The 22170-nt window shown below is 32.6% G+C and overlaps 2 protein-coding genes and 1 non-coding gene across 4 annotated transcripts; 2 read left to right on the top strand and 1 right to left on the bottom strand.

Moving 5' to 3' along the window:
* The first annotated feature begins 315 nt into the window (after window positions 1-315).
* LOC112802303 (double-stranded RNA-binding protein 4) lies at window positions 316-5690 on the top strand. Of its 2 annotated transcripts, XM_025845448.3 has the most exons (7): window positions 406-2148; window positions 3772-4034; window positions 4443-4653; window positions 4758-4847; window positions 4939-4991; window positions 5143-5206; window positions 5466-5690. In XM_025845448.3, exons 2-7 carry the CDS (start codon window positions 3789-3791, stop codon window positions 5516-5518), a joined length of 717 nt encoding a protein of 238 aa, XP_025701233.1. In that variant the 5' UTR covers window positions 406-2148; window positions 3772-3788; the 3' UTR covers window positions 5519-5690. The 2 variants fall into 2 exon arrangements, with proteins under 2 accessions (XP_072093731.1, XP_025701233.1); XM_072237630.1 differs by lacking the exons at window positions 4443-4653; window positions 4758-4847; window positions 4939-4991; window positions 5143-5206; window positions 5466-5690 and having other exon boundaries at window positions 316-2148; window positions 3772-3914.
* A 5323-nt stretch (window positions 5691-11013) lies between these two features.
* Window positions 11014-13309, top strand: LOC112802301 (uncharacterized GPI-anchored protein At4g28100). Its single transcript, XM_025845446.3, has 2 exons — window positions 11014-11837; window positions 12842-13309. Exons 1-2 carry the CDS (start codon window positions 11148-11150, stop codon window positions 13175-13177), a joined length of 1026 nt encoding a protein of 341 aa, XP_025701231.1. The 5' UTR covers window positions 11014-11147; the 3' UTR covers window positions 13178-13309.
* A 982-nt stretch (window positions 13310-14291) lies between these two features.
* TRNAK-CUU (transfer RNA lysine (anticodon CUU)) lies at window positions 14292-14364 on the bottom strand. The gene has a single exon. It is a non-coding gene; the product is annotated as a tRNA-Lys (tRNA).
* Window positions 14365-22170: the final 7806 nt, after the last annotated feature.

Raw genomic sequence — 22170 nt, 5'->3', positions numbered from 1 at the left:
TGTCTGATTTATTAAAAAAAATAATTATTAAAATCGATTAATAACTATTTTAGAATTAATTCAATTAATACTAAATTAAAAAAAACAAATAATACATAATATGTTATTTTTTTATTAATCAAATTATTATAATTTAAAATAATTTTTAAAAAAATAATTTAAAATTATAATTTTAATCTTATTACATGAATACACATGACACATGACAGAGGTAATTACACTCCTTTTTATACAATTATCTAATTTTTAGATAATCAGCTATGCTGTTAGAAAAATAATAGAAATCAACTCCAATTTCATTATCATGGTTCTTTGCTTTGGTGTCAACTATCAAGTCTCAACCAACTTTGGTTTCCATGACAGTGATTGTTTCCATCATTCAATTCGCTCTTTTGAGTGTTTTCTATTCCAACTCCTTCTTCTCGTTTGAACGGACTTTACACAAACATGTTGCGTGCAGCATCATTTTCATCACTCTCATTCTCCAGATTCAGCTTCTCTCTTCGTATCCCCTCTTTTCTTGTGCCCTATGTTTTCCCTTTTCGCTTTCCTTCCTGTTCATGTTCAATGTCAAGCCTTCACTCTCCTTCTGAGCTCACATCCCCTCGCCATGTTGATGAAGCTGTTGATTCCTTCGCTCGCATGCTCTCTATGCGTCGCACTCCATCCATCATCCAATTTAACAAGATTTTGGGGTCTCTTGCCAAGACGCACCATTTCCCCACCGCCATTTCCCTCTTTCAGCAATTGCAAGCCAGGGGAATTGCGCCCGACATATTTACGATGAATATTTTAATCAATTGTTGCTGTGGCATGGGTCGGATCACTCCCGCTTTCTCTACATTGGCCAAGATTTTCAGGATGGGTTTTCAGCCTGATACCATAACATTGACTACACTCATTAAAGGTCTCTGTCTCTGCGGTAATGTTGAAAAAGCACTGCACTTTCATGACAGAGTGCTGGCTCATGGATTTCGCTTCAACCAAGTCACTTATGGGACCTTGATCAATGGGCTCTGTAAGACCGGACACACATCAGCTGCTATTCAAGTGTTGAGAAAGATCCCACAGTATGGGATTGCTCCTGATGTCTTCATGTACAGCGCAATTATTGATAGCCTCTGCAAGGATACACTTGTAAGTCAGGCTTTTCATTTATTCTCTGAAATGCTTGCTAAGGGAATTTCTCCCAATGTTATCACATACAGTTCTCTCATTTTTGGATTGTGTCTTGAGGGTCAATATAAGAAAGCCATTGATTTGTTAAGTGATATGGTGCTTAGAAACATTACTCCTAATGTTTATACCTATAATACTTTGATTGATGGGCTATGCAAGGAAGGAAAGATCAAAGATGCTAAGAGTGTGTTGGCTATGATGACAAAAGATGCTGTGAAGCCAACTGTGGTTACTTATAATTGTTTAATGGATGGGTATTGCTTGGTTAACGAATTAAACAAGGCAAAATGTATATTTGACACAATGGCCCAGACAGGAATGGCTCCTGATATCCAAAGTTACAATATTATTATTAATGGCTTGTGCAAAAGTAAATTGATGGATGATGCCTTGAATCTCTTTGAAGAGATGCACCGCAAGAACTTGGTTCCTAACACGGTAACTTACAGTACTCTAATTGATGGCTTGGGAAAATCAAGGAGAATCTCTTGTGCTTCAAAGCTTCTTGTTGAGATGCATAATAAAGGTCAACCTGCTAATATAATCACTTACACTTCCTTGTTGGATGGGATGCTCAATATCAAACAAGTTGACAAGGCACTTGTATTATTTAATCAAATGAAAAAGAGTGGCATTGATCCCAATACATGCACGTATAATGTACTTATTGATGGCCTATGCAAAGGTGGAAGACTTACAGATGCAAAAGAGATTTTTCATGATCTTTCCATTAAAAGCTATCGTCCAAATGTGAGGACATATACTATTATGATCAATGGGCTCTGCAAAGAGGGCTTATTTGAAGAAGCACTGGCCCTGATGTCAAAAATGGAAGACAATGGTTGCTTACCAGATGCTGTGACTTTTGAAATTGTTATTCGTGCTTTGTTTGAAAAAGGTGAGAATGACATGGCGGAGAAACTTCTTCGGGAAATGATTGCTAGAGGCTTATTGAATGGATGAAAGAAAGTAAGTTACATCAACTCAAATTGAAATCACATCTCTGTTGTTGCTGAATATGTATCATAGTTCTGTAAATTCTGTATCTGTTGGGTGAGAGGACTTTGGCTATGCCATAACATCGATACCACTGATGTCTTGACTATCTCATTTATATTCAATTAATTTTGAACTTTCTATTTTTGCAATTGCTATCATCCTTTTTAATTCCACTATGCTTTATTCATTCTTTAGAGGATATTCCTATTCCTAGTTGTAGCTTACAGCTTTAGTGTTTAAGATCTCTTTATAGTAACTAATAGTTCTTTACTGTTATCCTATGAGATCATATATCTTAACTATTATCAAGCTTCAAACAAAGAAAAACAAAAAAAGTGTTACAACAATTTGCAAATCCATTGCATTCTGTATAAGGAAAATTACATTATTATGAAAAATATGTGGTTCTAAAATATGAGTTTGTTAATAATTCGGTTATGGTTTCTCATCTTCAAATTTTATTGTTAGTTTGCTTGTTGAACAATGACTTCTCTCTGGAGATTGGCAATATTTGTTTTACACTGGATTTTGACCTGCTTAAATGAGTGTGTGGTTTGGCCACCTAAGTATTTCAAGGCAGATCCATTTTTGCATCAATATTTCTCTTGCCTTGTTTGTACATCTAAACTTGTGTCCTCTCAACAATCGGATACTTTTTTTTCGTCCAGGTGTCTAACACTAATTTGGTGCTTAAAGTTCAGTTTGTTTTTTTGTAGTAGGCTGAAAATAATGTTTTAATAATAAATAAAAATGAACCGTTGGATGGTCTATCCATAATCATGACCATCATTTTTTTTTGGTACGATCAGATCATGCAAAACATTCTTCAGCTTTGGCTTCTTTAATCATAACATGTGGTGTTTGGTCAAAGTTTGATTGTTCAGACAACATAGTCATAGACAAAAAAAAAAAAAAAACAGAGTGAATAAGAAAAGAGTAGTTTTCTTGTAATAACTTGTAAGTGATAATAATAATAATAACCATAATAATCAAGGCCAAGAAAGTGTGGGGTGAAAACTGAAAAGAAACTCATAGCTTGAACCACTCAAGAGTTCAGGGAGAAAGGTGAACTATCCTTTTTATCATTTTCTCTTTTCCTTTCTTGAAAAATTTTAAGAAACGTGCATATAATTAAATTTCATATAAATATTTATAATCCATATTCCTGTATGGGAAGTTTGAATATTTTGAAACAATGAAATGTTACAACTCTTCTGCTGGAAACAAAAAGTCCTAGTTAATAAACTCAGTAGAAGGTTGTGTTTTTCTTTATTTGTTTTATTTATTTTTTTCTAATTTAACATCAGTGTGTTCCAAACTTCTGATGTAAAGGACAATGTTTTGAGAAAAAATTTCCAATTTCATGATGCATGAGTTCTCATGAACGAAGCCATAGACAACTCTTATACATTAATTGCTAAGGAGAGGACTTGACTAATTCCTCACTAATATATGGAAATGTATTCACTTCCGTTTTTTTATTTTTTGTGATTTATTTTGAACTGATAAGCTAATAAGTAATGTTTCTGAGTTCTACATAGAAACTTCAGTTATATTCCTTTAGCCCTTGTAACTTTTTATATTTTTCTTCAGGCATATAAGTAGTAGTGATGCACAAAAACAAATTACAAGAGTATCTTCAGAAATCTGGTTTTCCATTGCCTGTTTATCGAACAGACAACGAAGGATTTGCGCATGCACCGAAGTTCAGGTCGACAGTAGTGGTGAATGGAAGGGAGTTCAAGTCGAGGCTCACATATTCACATCGAAAAGAAGCAGAGCAGGATGCTGCAGAACTTGCACTTAAGATAATTATCCATGACACAAACAATATTGAAGAATGTACTGTTCTTCCTGTAAGTTACAATTAAGGTGGTTCCATAAATTTTATGGACAAATTTATCAACTTAGGTTTGAATTTGTATATAAATGCACCATTTCTGTATATACATATATAAATGCTGATATACTTCGAAGGAATTCTAAATATTTCTAATTATTGAAGAGTGTATGAGTCTTTGAGGTTTAGTTTGTTCATTGTTCTGAATCAATAGCATATGAATGAACACTCTAAAAGAGCTTTATGGTTAGATATTGTGTATTTTATCAGAGTCTTTAGTAATAACACAACATAGGTGTTGGAAAGTTCATGAAATTCATAGTTTTCTACTCCCGATCTTGTTTATACATTGCTGTGCATTTTCAAAAAAACTAAGCTATGGTTAATTTCTATTAACTGTTGAAGGTACTTTGTTTTGACCTAGGATCTAATATACTGCAAATCAATCCTGAATGAATATGCTGTCCAAAAGAACATAGGAAGTCCCCAGTATACAACTACTCAAAAAAGCGAATTGCATCCGGTCTTCATCTCTACGTTGGTGTTTAATGGTAGAATTTACACCGGTCAAGTCGGAAAAAGCAAAAAAGAGGCAGAACAGCTTGCAGCATTTGTAACTATCCAATCACTTCTAGGTATACTTTGAAGAATTTGGACTTTATGATTTATTCTTGTATCTGAATAAATGGCTGCGCAAGACGCAGAATTTTTGCTTCTTATAGCGTGTATCCTTCTTCAGATTCCAGTTCATGTCAAGATCTTCATCAAATAATCAAGTCCAAGCTCAAAATGCCCACAAAACTACATCATGCCAAGCAATCTGCCCCGAGTAAGAGTAATTTTTCACTAATTGTAGATTTGGCTTCCATTATCCTTAACTATATGTCTTAATGATGGTAATCATTTGTGGTCTTTATCAGGAACCAGCAGTATGTTCCTTGAAGGTTCTTCAAAGCAAATGACTGATACCCCAGTAAGTTGTTGATTTCTTGTGTAACAAGAAAATTATACCCCAAAAAAAATTTACAAAGAGAAATGATGTATTGTCATACATATAAAATCATATGGTTTTATTGCACTTTCTTAAGAAACGTGTTATCTATTATTTTTCATCGTCTTTTCAGGGTCCAATTAAGCGAAAGCTTGACAGCATTAACTTAGAAAGCAAGAAACAAACTAGGGAACCTGGTCAGTTTCTTTCTTAGTAGTTTTTCTATGTTTTCCGTTAAGTGGTACACTAGTAATATTATGGACGTTTATATTGAACAATGAACTAAGATAGATGCTAATTTCTGTTAAGTTAGTTTTTATTATTTCTTTGGATACATATATTCTTTATGTTGGAAAGTTGTGTCCACTAGCATTTTATCCACTAGCATATTAACTTGAAAGGTTTCTCACTTGCATTGCATTATCCTAAGAATGGTTTCTCTTGGTATAATTTTAGGTTTTCAAGTTATGAATGTAGCTTTTGAGAAAACTCGTGGCAAAAGAAAATGATGCATCTCACAAAAGGCAAGAAAAATGGATGAATGCTATTGGCAGTTTGGCACAGATACTTCAAATATATAAATATGTTACATAGGCTAATTATCTACTGCACTAGTATTTGAAAGCTGACTAGACAAATTAATATGCTTGTTTAACTTTTTATTTAACTTCTCTATATGAATTTGGTGTTTGGTTCTTGTGATAAATTATTTAGTAGCAGTACTTAGTACTAACATTATGATATACTCATGCATTAATGTGTTTATTAATTTACTTTTTTATAAATTAAATATGATAATAATAATGATAATAAATTCTAAATTAATCAGGATGGTAAGTACATTATAATAAAATTAAAAGGTGATGAATTCAATTCTTGAATTAATCATTTTTTATTTTATAAATTGTATATGATAAAAGATATTTTTATAAAAAATGTATACCAATTTTTTTTCAATTTCTATTATATATAATATCAATAAAGTTTTACATTCAAGTAATTAAACCAACCAAGTCTAACCGTACATTCTTTGATGTTATGGCTTCTATTTCTCCTCCTCATTTTTCATTATTTTTCAATTTCGTTACCGTCGTGATTAACAATATCTCCTCCTTCTCTTCCTGTTCCTTCTTTTTTTTTTTATTGAAATTTTTTATCCTCTTTCCTTTTTATCTTTCTCCTCCATCATCATCATCGTTATCGTCATTGTCTTCTTCTAATATGTATTGTCGTTATTATTATCGTCATCATCGAATTTTTACCATATTGATGACATTGTCTGATCCAAAATTGATTTGGATATATTTTTGTCAAAATTGACTTGGTTTGTATTTGTTTTAAAACGAGTTTGTTTGTATATTGTCATCATTAAGTAATTTCGGTTAGAATGCATTTGGTCTTGTTCTACACAATTCAAAGCACGTTATGCCGCAAAATCATCAAAGAGATGAGGAAGAAAAGAAAAAAATGCAACAACAACTACAACAAAAGAATGACAATACGGAGAAAATACGCAAAGAAGAAGGAATGCTAAGAAAAAAGAGAAGAAGGAGGAGGAGGAGGAGACGACAATAACGTACCTTGCGCGTATAATCATCCTCTTTTTGTGAGAGTAGTTTTTGTTGGTATTAAATCTATTTAATTAAACTTAAATGACAATAATACTTAAATGTGTAGCAAATCTAAATATTAATATAGATATAAATATAAATATGGAAGTTATTACTTTGCATTATGTTTTGTTTCAGTTAGATGGGCACTTCAAACCAATGCATTGATAATTTAGCAAAAGGGACATGCATGATGACAATATATGGACACTTCACACCAGTGCATTGAAAATTTAATGAACAGATTTTATTTCTCTACGACAAAAGTTTTTCTTAAGAATTACTTCGGCACAATAAATACTAGCTATACCTAAATTCTTAGAATTGGAAATGAATCTTGTCATATTGATTTTCACATAATCTTATTTTCTCTAAATTTAATCATTTTTACAATGTCAATATTCGTAATTTTGTTTGAATGCTACCTTTAATTTTAAATAAAAACCTACATGATGTGGTAGTAAAATTATGTAACAAACCAATTTGGAAGATACTGAATAGGGAAATTTCTTTGGTGAAGAGAGACGTTTGCTGAAAAGTAAAGATTATAATTATACTTTGATAGAAGTGTGCATTGTGCATATATTTTTAATTTTTTTTCTTTTTTTCTTATTGTAAAGAATGTAATCTTCATTTTTCACTTAATTTTTGTTTTCACCATAGCATTACTCACTGCATAATGTATGTATAATGAATATAAAAATTTCAGTACATAATAAAACTGAAGTGAATCATACAAATTGCAAAATAGCCTGTGGAATGTGGACTTAACTAGCACAAAAAAAAGAAGCCCATCATAACATATATAAGCATAAAATATTGTATTATATTGGAACTTCAGAATTGTTAAAAGTAATTATTAATTAACCTGCATCATCACCAAAGCCAGTAAGCCACTAATTGATTAAATCTAAATATTATACTTTCATGGATAGTAGAAGTTCAAGATTTCTGCTTCCATTTAATAGTTAAAATAATCGAAATGATGTGTTTCTCGAAAAATTATATGGTTCTTATATTAGATTCTATTATGAAAGTTACGACAGTAATATTCAATTTAAATTCTCTAAAATAAAAAATGATAAAATAATAGAGTGAAAAATTAATTATTATTAAATTTATAAAATTTATAAAATGTATATCTCTATTATTTTAATTTAAAAACGATTATTTTCTTACTACTTTATCATCTTTTTCGTTTTAAAAAATCTTGATCCTGCAAATTTTCAAACTACATGAGTTGCTGAACTTTGTAGGTGCCGGTGGTCATCAACAACTTCTTTACTAATTACTAGTTATAGTAATTAGTGAAACTCAAAGCCCACTATCAATGGAAATATTTACGTATTTTTTTAATTTTTTATATTTATTAATTTTAAAACTATTTACAATAATTTATTATTTTTATTTAATTTTTATATGCTATAAATAAATAAGCGATTATATTAGTATTTTTAGAATAAGTTTAATTATTCTATCGATTCTTACAGTTTTACTAAATTTTTATATATATTTTTAATTAGTTCTTTATATTTTATTAAATTTTATAATTAAATTCTTATCATAATAAAAATATTAAAATTAATAAAATATTCTATTAAGTATTAAATTATACAAAATATTTAATTAAATATTAAATATATTTATTTTATTTAATAAAATATTTCATTAATATAACGTTTTTATTACGTCAGTAACTTAATTATAAAATTTGATATTATAAAATTTGATATAGTAGTTAAATCTTTAAAATACACCTTATACTTGCTTTAAAACCACCTGAGTATTATTTATTATGTAATAGTGAAATAGTCTACCCTTTACAAGAAGAGGTAACAAGATTTTTTTTACTAGAGATAAGTTACATATAAGTTAAGAGATAGATCAAATAAAGCCAAAAGGAAGGTATGGAAACTCTCAAATAGAATATCCTTGTTGTATTTTCGATACATATTACATGATTTGAGGCATCCCACTATTATTTGAGTGAGAAAGTTGGGGCATTGGAGAATGAAAGATGGAGCAATGTGACAGCCTTGACTTATTTAAAAAAAAAAAAATGTAAATTGCTAACCATGTTGGAAAAAGCACTACGAAATTTGATTCATAAATAAAGATTAGAACATATGGGCAATGAGGTCACGTGACAAACTTAGAAAGCAACACTTTGTTACAAGGCACAATCCAGGGGGAATAAAGGATTAAAGGAAACAACACAAAAGCATGATTTCTCAAGTAATCAAGTTAAATAAGAAAAAAGCCAATTGATTAGGCTTTTGGATTAATAGTTTGATGCCCATCTTTGCAAATCCCTTTTTCATCAATCTACTTTGAAATAGAGTAAAAATTTTGGAGAAAATAATTATGGAAACAAGATTTGCAAAAGTGACTATCAAAACTTAACTTTATAATATTTATGATTGGATAAAATTTTGAGAAATAACAACCACGTCTTATTCTATATAAATCAAGAGAAAAAAACCAAATAAAGTTTTGATTTTATAATTTAAAGAAATATAAATTTTTAATTAATTAAAAATATAAAAACATTTTTTATTCTTTAAAATATAAAATATAAGACATTTAAATTTTTTCGTCTAAAATATATAAAGATAAATAGATTTTTCAAAAAAATTTACACGTCTCACGTTTTAAAAAGTGAAAAATAATTTTGTATTTTTAATTAGTCGATGACTTATTTATCTTTGAAATAAAATATTAAAGATTTATATATCATTTTCTCATAAATCAAACATGTCATTATGCTCTCTCACTCTAAATAACATAAATATTTTGTTGAGTCTTTCAACACCATACTATTTGATATGCATTTTTATTTATAGTTAATTATGTCTTAATAAAACATAAGATAATTTTTCTAACAAATTGTGACATGTTTAAATATCTTTATGTATTGACTTGTTTAATTTATTGTAAAGCTATATTTTTAAAATAAGTTTAAAATAATATATATTATTATTTATTTATAAAATTATCCTAAATAATTTATATAATTAAAAAATATTTAAAAAATTAAAAGAATTAATTTGCACCTTAATATCAATAAATATTAAGATATTATAATAACTTATTCAAAAAATATTTTATATTTATATATACGTCATATTCTCAAATTTAAAAAATAAAATAAAATTAATATATTCACAAATCATATCTATATCATTATGTGAATGTGTGTATAATTTATAATTCTTATATATTAATTATCAATCTTGTTAGATAACTAATAGGTCTAACTAAATATTTTTCAACTGTATTCGATATTAATTAATTGTTTGTTTTTATTAAAAATAGAAATTCGAAGATTCGAACTCGCAATCTCTTAAGTGAGTACGGAGAGATTATGCCATATTATTATTTGAGTTATAACTTATTTTGCTAAATTAATTAATTGTTATTAATTAGTAATTATTTAAAATTTATTTTTTTAAAATATAAAATTAGTGATTATTAATTATAATTATTTAAAATTGACTGAGCTATATTTTTTCTTTAATTATTATGTCCACAATAAGTTCATTTATGCTTAGATGTCTTTTCCACCTTCTCATTTAGAGTTTTTTTTTTTTTTTTTTTTTCAGTTTCTTTGTGTTTCTACCTTTTTGATAGGATATCATTATTTCTGTGTCCCGAAATTACTTAAAATGAAATTTCACCGTCCTCCATGTCCTTGTTACTTATTCTTTCCATTTACCTATGACTATTCATTTATTTAGATATCCCGAGTGGATCATGTTAAATTTTTGTTCAAATTTACCATTTATTGCACAATACTTTATTCCATATAACATAATTAATAATGCAATAAAATTTGACTTAAGAATTGCAATAATAAGCCGTAACCAAGACCAGAAAATGGATAAGCTTATATAGTAATTCAAAAGGAGGAGTAGGAAAAGAATAAAGGTTACAGCAAGTGGTGGTGGAAACAATTAAACCATGGCCACCTCACACCTGTGTCTTGTTACTCTCATTGAATATGAACCCTCCCAATCATGTGAAAGATACTAACCTTCTCTCCAACCATCAGCCATGGACACAAATGCCATGTATTAAATACCCATGTACCTACTAATACTCATGCACCCTAAACCATTAAAGAACACAAAATAGCAATATAAAAACATAACATTAAAATAATGTGACTTCAATGAGACAATGTAAGTCAAATTGAGTCCTTCTATTCCATGAATGATTTGGTCATAATAATACATTAATACACACTAATCCCTACTCTTAACTTTATGGAGTTAAACTAGTCTTATAGATCTAAATTAAACTAGTTAGAAATTAGAATAATGGCATATTGCCAAACTTTACTCACTCAAGTACCCAACCCCACCACCATTTTATTTTACCCCTTTGCTTCCCACCCACCTTATTATAACCAACACCTACATTCTCTTGGTGTTTACTAACTTTTTTTAGTTAGCAGAAACAAAACAAAACAAAAACCAATCCTTTTTCCTTTCTTTCTTTTTCTCTCAGAAACATTTCATCAAACACCATGTCAGCTCCACTACCACTAACCCTTTTCCTCTTCTGCATTATCATCTTCTTCTTCCATTGCTGCATGTGCAATGACTCATCATCAACAACAACCCTTCAAACCCTTAAGCCCATCCTCCCAAACTCAAGCCCAAGCCCAGGCCCATCTCATCCATCAACAGCAACAATCCCTGCATTCCCTGAACAATCTGATGTCAAAGGTTGCCCCTTGACACTCTCAGATGAACTCTTTGACGGTGTAAAGAATGCTTGTGGAGGCGGTGGTGGTGGTGGTTCTGACATGGAGCTCCACCGCACACGGTGCTGCCCTGTTCTTGCATCATGGTTATACTCTGCATATTCTTCCACTGCATTAACCCATAGCCATACCCACACATCATCATCATATGAGATGCCATTGTTACCAGATGACTCAGAAACATGTGTGAATGACTTAGAGAATGCACTGAAAGTGAGAGGGATTCAGCTGAAAAGACCCAATGAGACATGTGATCTTGTGTTCTGCTTCTGTGGGATAAGGCTTCACCCTCTGAGTTGCCCAGATGCATTTTCAGTTAATGAAAATGGTGAACTTGTTGGGGATAAAACTGTGAGAAGGTTAGAGAAGAATTGCATCAGTAGAACCAACAATGTCAATGGCTTCCCTGGTCTTGGTGGCTGCTCCAAGTGCTTAAACACACTTTACAGGGTCAGTTTTCTATTAATCTTTTCCCAAAATAGAAAAAAAAAGAAGTTTTTTGTTTTGATTTGGGGTTGTTTGATTCGTTATTGTGACTTAGAATTTGATGGATCTTTGTTGAATATGATGAATTTGAGTTCATTTTATTGATGTTCATCTTCTTCATGGTTTGGTGATTTGGTAAAGTTGTGTTTGTTTTATCTTTCTGTTTGAGAGTTTGGTTGCTCTCTAAGTTATCTTGCAATGTCACCATCCTTCACGCGCCTTTGGAGCTTGTGCGCTTCACGGAAGTCATAAGAACCCATTGAAGCCAAAGTTCTTGAAATTCTTTAACAAAACAAGAAATTGTTATCTGCATGCAGTGTCTCTATCATGGTATTTAACAACAAATTTGAAGTCTTTGGATTCTTCATATTAAGATGATAGTTGAGTTATCTATAGTCTTTTTGCTAACTTTCTTTTCTTTTTTGATAATTGATGTTACAAAATAAGTTCCTGGAAAGTTTTAACCTGGCTTTCTTTATTATGACAAATTGTGGTGTTATTTGTTAAATGCAGAAGATAGCATAAACAATGCTTTTTTTTTCCCTCTAATACGTGGCTACAATGTTCCAATTTGAGTGTTCTTGTTCTTAGCCTTCCACATTCATAAATGATGGTTCCTTAACATAGAAGTGTAAGTTTAATATATTACTTTTCATTCTGACACATGCTACCTTGCAAATTGTCTGCAAAAGGAGTAAAACTGATCCTTAATTAGAATAACATTTCCAATTGAACACATTTTTGAGCCATTGATTATAATAACATCTGTGGTTTTCATTTGCCAACACTCCAGTGGTAAGTTCATTCAGTCCCCTGTCACTCTTGAGTCCTGGGCATGGTACCGTTATTAGGATAGACGGCCAGAGTTAGTTAAATTTTTAACAATTGGATTCAGATATCAGTGACAAAGACTAAATTTATCTATAAAAAGTATTAGACTCCCTAATTGTGGCATTACCTCTACGCAGCTTAACAAGAAAGCTTCAAATTCAAGCAAAGTAGAAGACAGGACGGCCAAGATCCACGACAAAGATTGCGAGCTGATGGGCTTGACATGGCTTCTAGCTAAGAACACAACGACTTATATTCACACGGTTTCTGGGGTTCTTCGCGCTCTGATGTTGAACCCTGATGGCTCTAACCCCCAATCATGCACACTAAACAGTGATGGAATGCCACTTGCAGTTGATTCGTCCGAACTCTCGGATCACTCTACATCAGCCAAACTCCAAGCACCCATCTCTTCTTGTTTGTTATTATTTTGTTTTCTTCTATTTGTTCAGCTTAATGTGTTATCCTTCTAGCTCATATCAGAACCATGTAAGATTGAGTGATTGACATTCAAACATGATATTTTGTAGATTATGTTTGTATGTTTTGGTGCTTAGGAATGTAATTTTTCTGTTTATTAACCAGTGAGAACATTTTGTTACTCATTCTGCCGGGTAAATGGTTCAACACACACCTCTGTGTTCTTGGATCAAGTGTAGATCCCACATTTGATGTAACAGTACAAGGGTGTGTATTGATTTAGTGTATAACAATACAAGTCAAGAGTTGGTATAGTTTTTTTGGTTTCTCATGGAACCCGCAACTTGGCATGCCAATGTCTAATTTGACATGGATCAGAGCTCTATTAAAGGGTTTGTCATTAGCCAATGTGTTGCTGCATGTATAAAGCAAAATTTAAACTCTTAACACTTGTTTAAACGAACGAGTGAACTGACTAATCAATCAATTCAAGAGTTAGTTTAATTAACACATCTCTTTTAGCCCATGCTAAATTATAACAAGGCACATGATATAAAATATTGTAATGGTTATATATTTTGGTAGGACACCATTTCCATGTGCTAATGTCTAATAAGGACTAAGCGACAATACCTGAGAGCTGAGGCCACTATCACTTAATGTTGCATTGTTTTGAGACAGTTGTGTGTTTCACGAGAGTTTTGTGTTATGTGATGTCAATTTCCTTGTCATGACTTTCTGTCTCTACACACTCGGTATTGAAGCTTGAAAGTTGGTTGTTGATAGCTGAAATTATTCTAACGGTAGGAATTTGTCACAAGTTCACTAGCTGAAATTATTCTAATGGTAAATTATTCAATACTTCTTTTAAAAGTTTATATATATAATATAACATTACTATTACTACTTTGTGCAAACAGGATTTTGACTAGTTCTTAACACACTAACTAAGAATGATTAATGCTGATCTCTTTATGTATAAATGCGAACAATGAGTCACTGAAACAACACAACAATTTGACTCAAATGAGGCATACAACGTATGGAAACACTAAGATAAGTTGCTACTTATTATATATTAATGAGTTGTTCACTATCCTTTTATAGTTTTATATTTCTAGCTAATTACTTCCTAGTTTTAATATTGGTAACACTAAAAATATATATCGCCCACCGTGGGGCTCGAACCCACGACCACAAGGTTAAGAGCCTTGCGCTCTACCAACTGAGCTAGACGGGCTTTTTATTTGTTATATAGCTCAAAATATTTTAATGTTATATTTTGTAAATTAAAAAATAAAATAATAAACTAGAGAAAAAAATGAATAATGACTCTCCTCTAACAGTCCGTTTTGCTTGATTTTTGAAAAAAGTGTTTGTTTTTTAAAAGATTTATTTTAATAAATAAAAATTATTTTATATTTAGAAAGGTCTTTAAAAAAAATCAAATATTAAAAATGTCTTTTTTTTAAGTAAAGTATTATTAGTTTTTAAAAAAATTAAATATTTTTTAAAACATGCATTCAAATAGGTTTAGGCGTTTGTTTGAGTGGGAAAAAGTCTAAAAAAAAAGTAGGAGAGCAGAACTCCTAAAAGTTAGTATTCTATCAAAGATTACAATTTGAATTTATTTATTTATTCAGTAATATTAGGAAACAAAAAAAAGCCAGCACTTATTTTATTTAGCATTGATTAATTGTTGCAACAATTAATGAATGCTAAATAAGGCATAATATGACTATTTTTGGTTAATTTTTTTTATTATCAAATATTTCTGTTATTTATTATCTTCTTTTGTTATGGCCTGAATGAACAAGTTAGCACGCAAAAAAAAAACAAAAAATTAGACACTCTACTTTTAGTATTCATATACTTTTTTGTTTTGGAATTCAACCAAATATTTAATACTTGACAAAAATTTAAAACTTACCAAACAAAAACGGTTAATATGATCAAGTTACCTTTTTAAATTCAAATCATTTATATAAAATAAGATAAATACCTTTTTTTATCCTTGATATTTTTTTCGTGAGATCGATTGCATCCTAATTGTCCTTAAACCTCAATCCGACCCTTACCTATTAATAAATTTGGACAAATCGACCTCTACGACCAATTGGCAGCAGGTTATCTGTCTAACATTTCAGGTGGAATATGATGTGTCAATGCCAAGTGACAGGTATCAACCCCAAATGATTACAGGGACTAAAACAACCTTTCCTTCCTTCTCCTCCTCCTCTTTTTCCACTTTTTCAAATTCATTATCATTACTGTCTATCTCCACAACCTTAAAACGCTTCCTGCATTAACCTTGATAAAATCATAAAGCTAGTAATCCATATATCATTAACAATATTTGGGAGCAATCAGAAGACCTCAGTGACGAGATTAAATACCTCACCAGATGCCACATGGGGACTCTTGTAACGGTTGTGAAGGACGAGGCATGGGCAAATGACTTTGAACGTAGTAACAATCAAGAAAGGGAGAGTTGTTAGTGGTGGTGGCGCAAAGGATAGTGAAGACGGTGAGAATCTTAGTGACGCAGAGAAGATTTGAGATTAGCTATTGAGGAAGGTTAGTTGAAGGCGGGAAAGAGAAGAGGAGGAATAGGAAACTATAATTGTGGTGACTGTTGGTTGCAAAACAAAGAGAGAAGATGGTGGTTTTGGAGATAGCGCGATGGAGGAAGAAAAAGAGAAAAAAAAAGAGGAAGAGGAAGAGAAAGAAGAAAAGAGAAGTTGGTTCGGTGATGGTGGTGCCACAGTGATGGTTGTGAAGGTGAAGTTCGATGATGATGGTGATGAGCGAAGAGAAAGGAGAAGAAGAAGAGGAAGAAAAAGGGAAAAAGAGAAGAGAAGGTGAGGTTTTTTTATTTTTTATTTTTTATTTTTATTTTTATTGTTTGCAAGGAGGGAGTTTTTAGTCTATGTAACCATTTAGACACGTAATAAACCGATTGTAGGAGTCAATTTGTCTAATTTTATTAATGAGTGGAGGCCGAGTTGAGGTTTAAAGATGATTAGGATGCGATATGTTTCACGGGAAAAAGGTCAAGGGTTGGAACGAGCAAATATACCCTATAAAATATAATAAATGAAGAGTTGAGATTTGATGAATTAACAAGGAGTGCAGCACTTCCTACTTAGCAAGGAGCGTTTAAGAATGACCTGTTTGAGAGTAATTATATTGATTAAAAAAATAATTCATTAACAAAAGATTTTTTTATTTTTTAAGGTGTTTGTTAAATTTTTAATACTAAAAGTAAAAATAATAGAAAAAACATCTTTTGTGAAAAGTTACAATTTATATCCTTTTTTAAAAGATTTAAAAAAATATTTTTCACGTAATAAATAAACAAAAAAATATTTTTATATTATTATATCTAAATATAATTGATAGATAAAAAAAATTTACATGAAATATTCAAATATAAAATTATTTTTATTTTTTCTATAAAATCTTTATAAAAGAGATAGTCAGAAAAAAATTTTTAAAAACTCACCCAAACAAATTTTTAAAATTAAATAAAAATAATTTATTTAAAAAATACGTTTTAAACTAAAAAAAACCAATTCAAATTAACAATAAGTCTTAACCGATTGTTAAATTAAGTAATAAAAAGAGTTTCTGCAAGATTGTGGATGAAAATTTCTACCTAAACAAGTGATTTAACCAAGTTTTAGTTAATTATCCTATAATAGATTTTGTTGTTTTTTTTAACTCTCTTCAACTTCCAATTAAATTGTCGTGCTTAATTATTTTACACCTTCGTCATTTTCTTTCAACTCTACTCTCAAGGCGGATTTAGATACTAAGCTATCCTCAAATTGTATAAAATATGTTCGGATACGCGGGTTCTGAATGGGTCGGAGATGTCTCCTGGGTGTGAAGGTGGGAAACAGCCTTGATCTGGATCTGAGGGGCGAGATGCGGGCATAGCCGACTTTCCGAGCTCTTCAAGGGATGAGGGGGGTGCCATCTGCAATGAAACTCCGACGCTCAAGTCAGAAGGTATCCAGGTGGATGGAGTGTAAGGTGATGATGACGTACCTTGGGAGAGGGGTAGGGCCCTCCTCATTTATACCCTGTCAGTGGGGTGGGTCCTACGAGGATAGGCCTACCTTCCTGGAACTTTTCTAACTCCAGCTGTCAGGTAGCTGGCTCCTTGGAGTAAAGGTGTTCGGGTCAGGGTCCGGGCGTGTAGTGCCCCGCTGACCGTCCACTCGGATTGAGTTAGATCGTATGCTGGGCCGGATCGGCTAGGAGGCCAGCTAGGCCGGGCCGCAACAGTGCCCCTAACGTGGCAGCCATGGCCGTGAGCACCGTGGTTGGCGCGTTCAGTTTCTCTCTGCGTGTGTTGTCGCTTTGTCGGTAGCTCGTGCTTGGGATGCGTCTTTTGCGCGTGTGAGCTTCTTTGTTGTAGGGGTGCGCCGTTTCCCGCCTCATTTTTTGCACTAAGCATTTAACGTTCATAATGGGTTATTCAAAACCCTGCGTAAAATGACCGCTCTACCCTTGCCTTTCGCGCTTCTTGGGTTAGTTTCCCTTTCGGTTTTCCCTTCAGTTTCACCTTTCACTTCCTTACTATCATCGCATTCCACTCGCATTCTCCTTCTTCATTCCAAATTCCTTACTGCAATTCCTTGGTTTGCTCAAGTCTACTTCCGCTTTTTGGCTTCTTTAGATCAGTACGATTGTCTTGGTAAGTTCTATCCCTCACTCTTTAATCTGTATAGCTTTATTTTGCTGTTCATGCCACTCGCTTTCTTGTTTCGCTTCTGTATGCGTGTTGCTCCTCTGATTGGATTTCATGTTGAACGACGTTAGCGTTAGGTAGATGCATTATGGGGTTACCATTCCAGAATGTTGGTTTCTTAGGCTTTACTTTGGCCATAGATTTATCCCTTGTTTGACTGTAGCCATTAAATAGGCAAACTATAGTTTCTGGACTAGCCCCGATCTCCCGATCTCTTAGACTAACTGTGAGTGGTGCCCCCACTGTAGGTATGGCCCAACATCCTGTTGCACGGGTTCCCGTTGCGAGAGCTCCTTATGACCGGTACGCCTGGGTAACCTCAGACGTGAAGGATTCCCCTAACCAGATGGACGTAGAGGAACTTACCGAGTTCCGACAAGTTGAATACTTGTGTGGTGGGAGTGACGAGGAAGCCAATTACGAGGTTTTCGTCCCTGCCATTCATGAGCGGATATACCAACTCAACCTACACTCCCCCCGGATTGCCGATTGGATTTGGTTTTATAAGGCGATGTTCACCCAATTGGGGGTTCATATCCCCTTTTCTCCCTTTCAAATGGCGCTACTCAACCGATGTGATGTGGCGCCGTCTCAGTTACATCCGAACAGTTGGACTTCTATCTGCTGTTTTGAGATGGTATGTAAGTATTTAGAGCTACCGGTCTCCGTCGAGATGTTTCTTTTCCTTTTTACCCTGACGAACCCCTCTAAAGAGGGGAAGGCCAAAAAGGGCTTCATGTCTTTTTGGTCTACCCAAGGTTGGAGGATCTTTGGTTTGTTTGAGGATTCATACCATGGGTTCAAGGACAAATATTTCAAGGTTCATCCGGTTGAAGGTTGGCATCCCTTTTGGTTGACGTTGGAGGGGGAATGTCGCATCCCGACCTATTGGAGTTTCTGGGTGGGAGCCAATGCCTTTGTTAAGGTGACTTACAAAGGGCTGTCTCCCAAGAACAAGAGGGTTGCTGATGAGCGGATAATTTATACGCTTTTTGGCATTGTTTTTATATAGTTTTTAGTAAGTTTGAGCTACTTTTAGGGATGTTTTCATTAGTTTTTATGTTAAATTCACATTTCTGGACTTTACTATGAGTTTGTGTGTTTTTCTGTGATTTCAGGTAAATTCTGGCTGAAATTGAGGGACTTGAGCAAAACTCTGAAGAAGGCTGACAAAAGGACTGCTGATGCTGTTGGAATCTGACCTCTCTGCACTCGAAATGGATTTTCTGGAGCTACAGAACTTCAAATGGCGCGCTCTCAATGGCGTTGGAAAGTAGACATCCAGAGCTTTCCAGCAATATATAATAGTTCATACTTTATTCGGAGATTGATGATGTAACTTGGCGTTGAACGCCAAGTTCATGCTGCTGTCTGGAGTTAAACGCCAGAAAAATGTCACGATCCGGAGTTGAACGCCCAAAACACGTCATAACTCGGAGTTCAACTCCAAGTGAAGCCTCAGCTCGTGGATTAATCAAGCTCAACCCAAACATACACCAAGTGGGCCCGGAAGTGGATTTATGCATCAATTACTTACTCATGTAAACCCTAGGAGCTAGTTTATTATAAATAGAACATTTATCTATTGTATTAGATATCTTTGATCACTTTAGGTCTTTGATCATTCGGTCTTGTGACCACATGGGGGCTGGCCATTCGGCCATGCCTGAACCTTTTACTTATGTATTTTCAACGGTGGAGTTTCTGCACACCATAGTTTAAGGGTGTGGAGCTCTGCTGTACCTCAAGTATTAATGCAATTCTATTTTCTTTTATTCAAATCTCTCTTATTCTTATTCCAAGATATTCATTCGTACCCAAGAACATGATGAATGTGATGATAAGTAACCCTCATTATCATTCTCACTTATGAACGCACGTGATTGACAACCACTTCCGTTCTATATGCAACAGAGCTTGAATGTGTATCTCTTAGATTCCCCAACAGAATCTTCGTGGTATAAGCTAGATAGATAGCGGCATTTATGAGGATCCGGAAAGTCTCACCTTGTCTGTGGTATTCCGAGTAGGATCCTGGGAATCCGGAAAGTCTCACCTTGTCTGTGGTATTCCGAGTAGGATTCCGGTAATGAATGACTGTGACGTGCTTCAAACTTGCAAGTGTTGGGCGTTAGTGACAGACGCAAAAGAATCAAGGGGTTCTATTCCAGTAGGCGCAGGAACCAACCAGTGATTAGTCGTGCTGTGACAGAGCGCGTGAGCGTAGTTTTCACTGCGAGGATGGGATGTAGCCATCAACCATGGGTGATGCCTCCAGACGATTAGCCATGCGAGTGACAGCCGCATAGGATCATTTTCCCGAGAGGATTGAAAGTAGCCACCGCTGATGGTGAACCCCTATACACAGCTTGCCATGGAAAGGAGTAAGAAGGATTGAATTGAAGCAGTGGGAGAGCAGGCGTCCTTGAGCCATACAGTATCTCCATTCGCTTATCTGAAATTCCCACCAATGAATCTGCATGAGTATTCTATCCCTTTTATTATTTATTTTCTTATTTCTATTTTCGAAAACCCATAAACCAATTTAATCTGCCTAACTGAGATTTACAAGGTGACCATAGCTTGCTTCATACCAACAATCTCTGTGGGATCGACCCTTACTCACGTAAGGTTTATTACTTGGACGACCCAGTACACTTGCTGGTTAGTTGAACGGAGTTGTGTCCACTCGTGCCAATTTCAAATTCCATAATTTTACAATGAGTGCAACTTAAAGAATAGTGATCACAATTCCGTCCACCAAGTTTTTGGCGCCGTTGCCGGGGATTGTTTGAGTATGGACAACTGACGGGTCATCTTGTTGCTCAGATTGGGTAATTTTCTTTTCAAAAATCTTTTTCAAAAAATTTTCTTTTCTTTTTCGTTTTTCCAAAAATGTTTTTTCGAAAAAAATTAAATAAAAATACAAAAAAATTAGAAAATCATAAAAATCAAAAATATTTTGTGTTCTTGTTTGAGTCTTGAGTCAATTTTTAAGTTTGGTGTTAATTGCATGCTTTTAAAATTTTTCTTGCATTTTTTTCGAAAAACTCATGCATTCATAGTGTTCTTCATGATCTTCAAGTTGTTCTTGACAAGTCTTCTTGTTTGATCTTGATGATTTCTTGTTTTGTGTCTTTTGTTGTTTTTCATGTGCATTTTTGCATTCATATTTTCCAAGCATTAAAAATTTCTAAGTTTGGTGTCTTGCATGTTTTCTTTGCATAAAAAAATTTTTCAAAATTATGTTCTTGATGTTCATCATGATCTTCAAAGTGTTCTTGGTGTTCATCTTGACATTCATAGCATTCTTGCATGCATTCATTGTTTTGATCTAAAAATTTCATGCATTGAGTATTTTTGTTGTTTTTCTCTCTCATAATTAAAAATTCAAAAATAAAAAATATATCTTTTCCTTATTTTCCTCCAAATTTTCGAAATTTTGGGTTGACTTAGTCAAAAATTTTTCAAAATTAGTTGTTTCTTACAAGTCAAGTCAAAATTTCAATTTTAAAAAAATCTTATCTTTTCAAAATCTTTTTCAAAAATCATATCTTTTTCAATTTTTTTTTAATTTTCGAAAATTTCAAAATTATTTTTTTCAAAATATTTTCAAAATCTTTTTCTTATCTTTATATCATATTTTCGAAAATTAGCTAAACAATTAATGTGATTGGTTCAAAAATTTGAAGTTTGTTACTTTCTTATTAAGAAAGGTTCAATCTTTAAGTTCTAGAATCTTATCTTGTAGTTTCTTGTTAGTGAAATTATTTTTAAAATTAAATCTTTTTCAAAATATCTTTTTCAAATATATCTTTTTATCTTTTATCTTATCTTTTTCAAAAATTTTATCTTTTTCAAAATTTGATTTCAAAATATCTTATCTAACTTCTTATCCTCTTATCTTTTTCAAAATTTGATTTCAAATCTTTTTCAATCTACTAACTAACTTTTTGTTTGTTTCTTATCTTTTTCAAAACCACCTAACTACTTTTCCCTCTCTAATTTTCGAAAATTCTCCCTCTCTTTTTCAAAAATTCTTTTTGTTTTAAATTTTAATTTTAATTATATTTTGTCTTTGATTTTCGAAAATTACTAACCTCTTTTTCAAAAATTATTTTCGAAATCTTCCTTCTCTTTTCTTCTTCTATTTAATTATTTAATTACTAACACTTCTCTTCACCTCTCTTCATCCAAAAATCCGAATCCCCATCTCCATTCTTCTAACCCCTTTCTTCTTCTACTAACATAAGGGAATCTCTATACTGTGACATAGAGGATTCCTCT

Source organism: Arachis hypogaea, chromosome 5 (assembly GCF_003086295.3).
Source record: "Arachis hypogaea cultivar Tifrunner chromosome 5, arahy.Tifrunner.gnm2.J5K5, whole genome shotgun sequence".
NCBI classification, from domain to species: domain Eukaryota; kingdom Viridiplantae; phylum Streptophyta; class Magnoliopsida; order Fabales; family Fabaceae; genus Arachis; species Arachis hypogaea.
The sequence above is the reverse complement of the archived record's forward strand: the minus strand, read 5'-3'. Positions and strand labels throughout refer to the sequence as shown.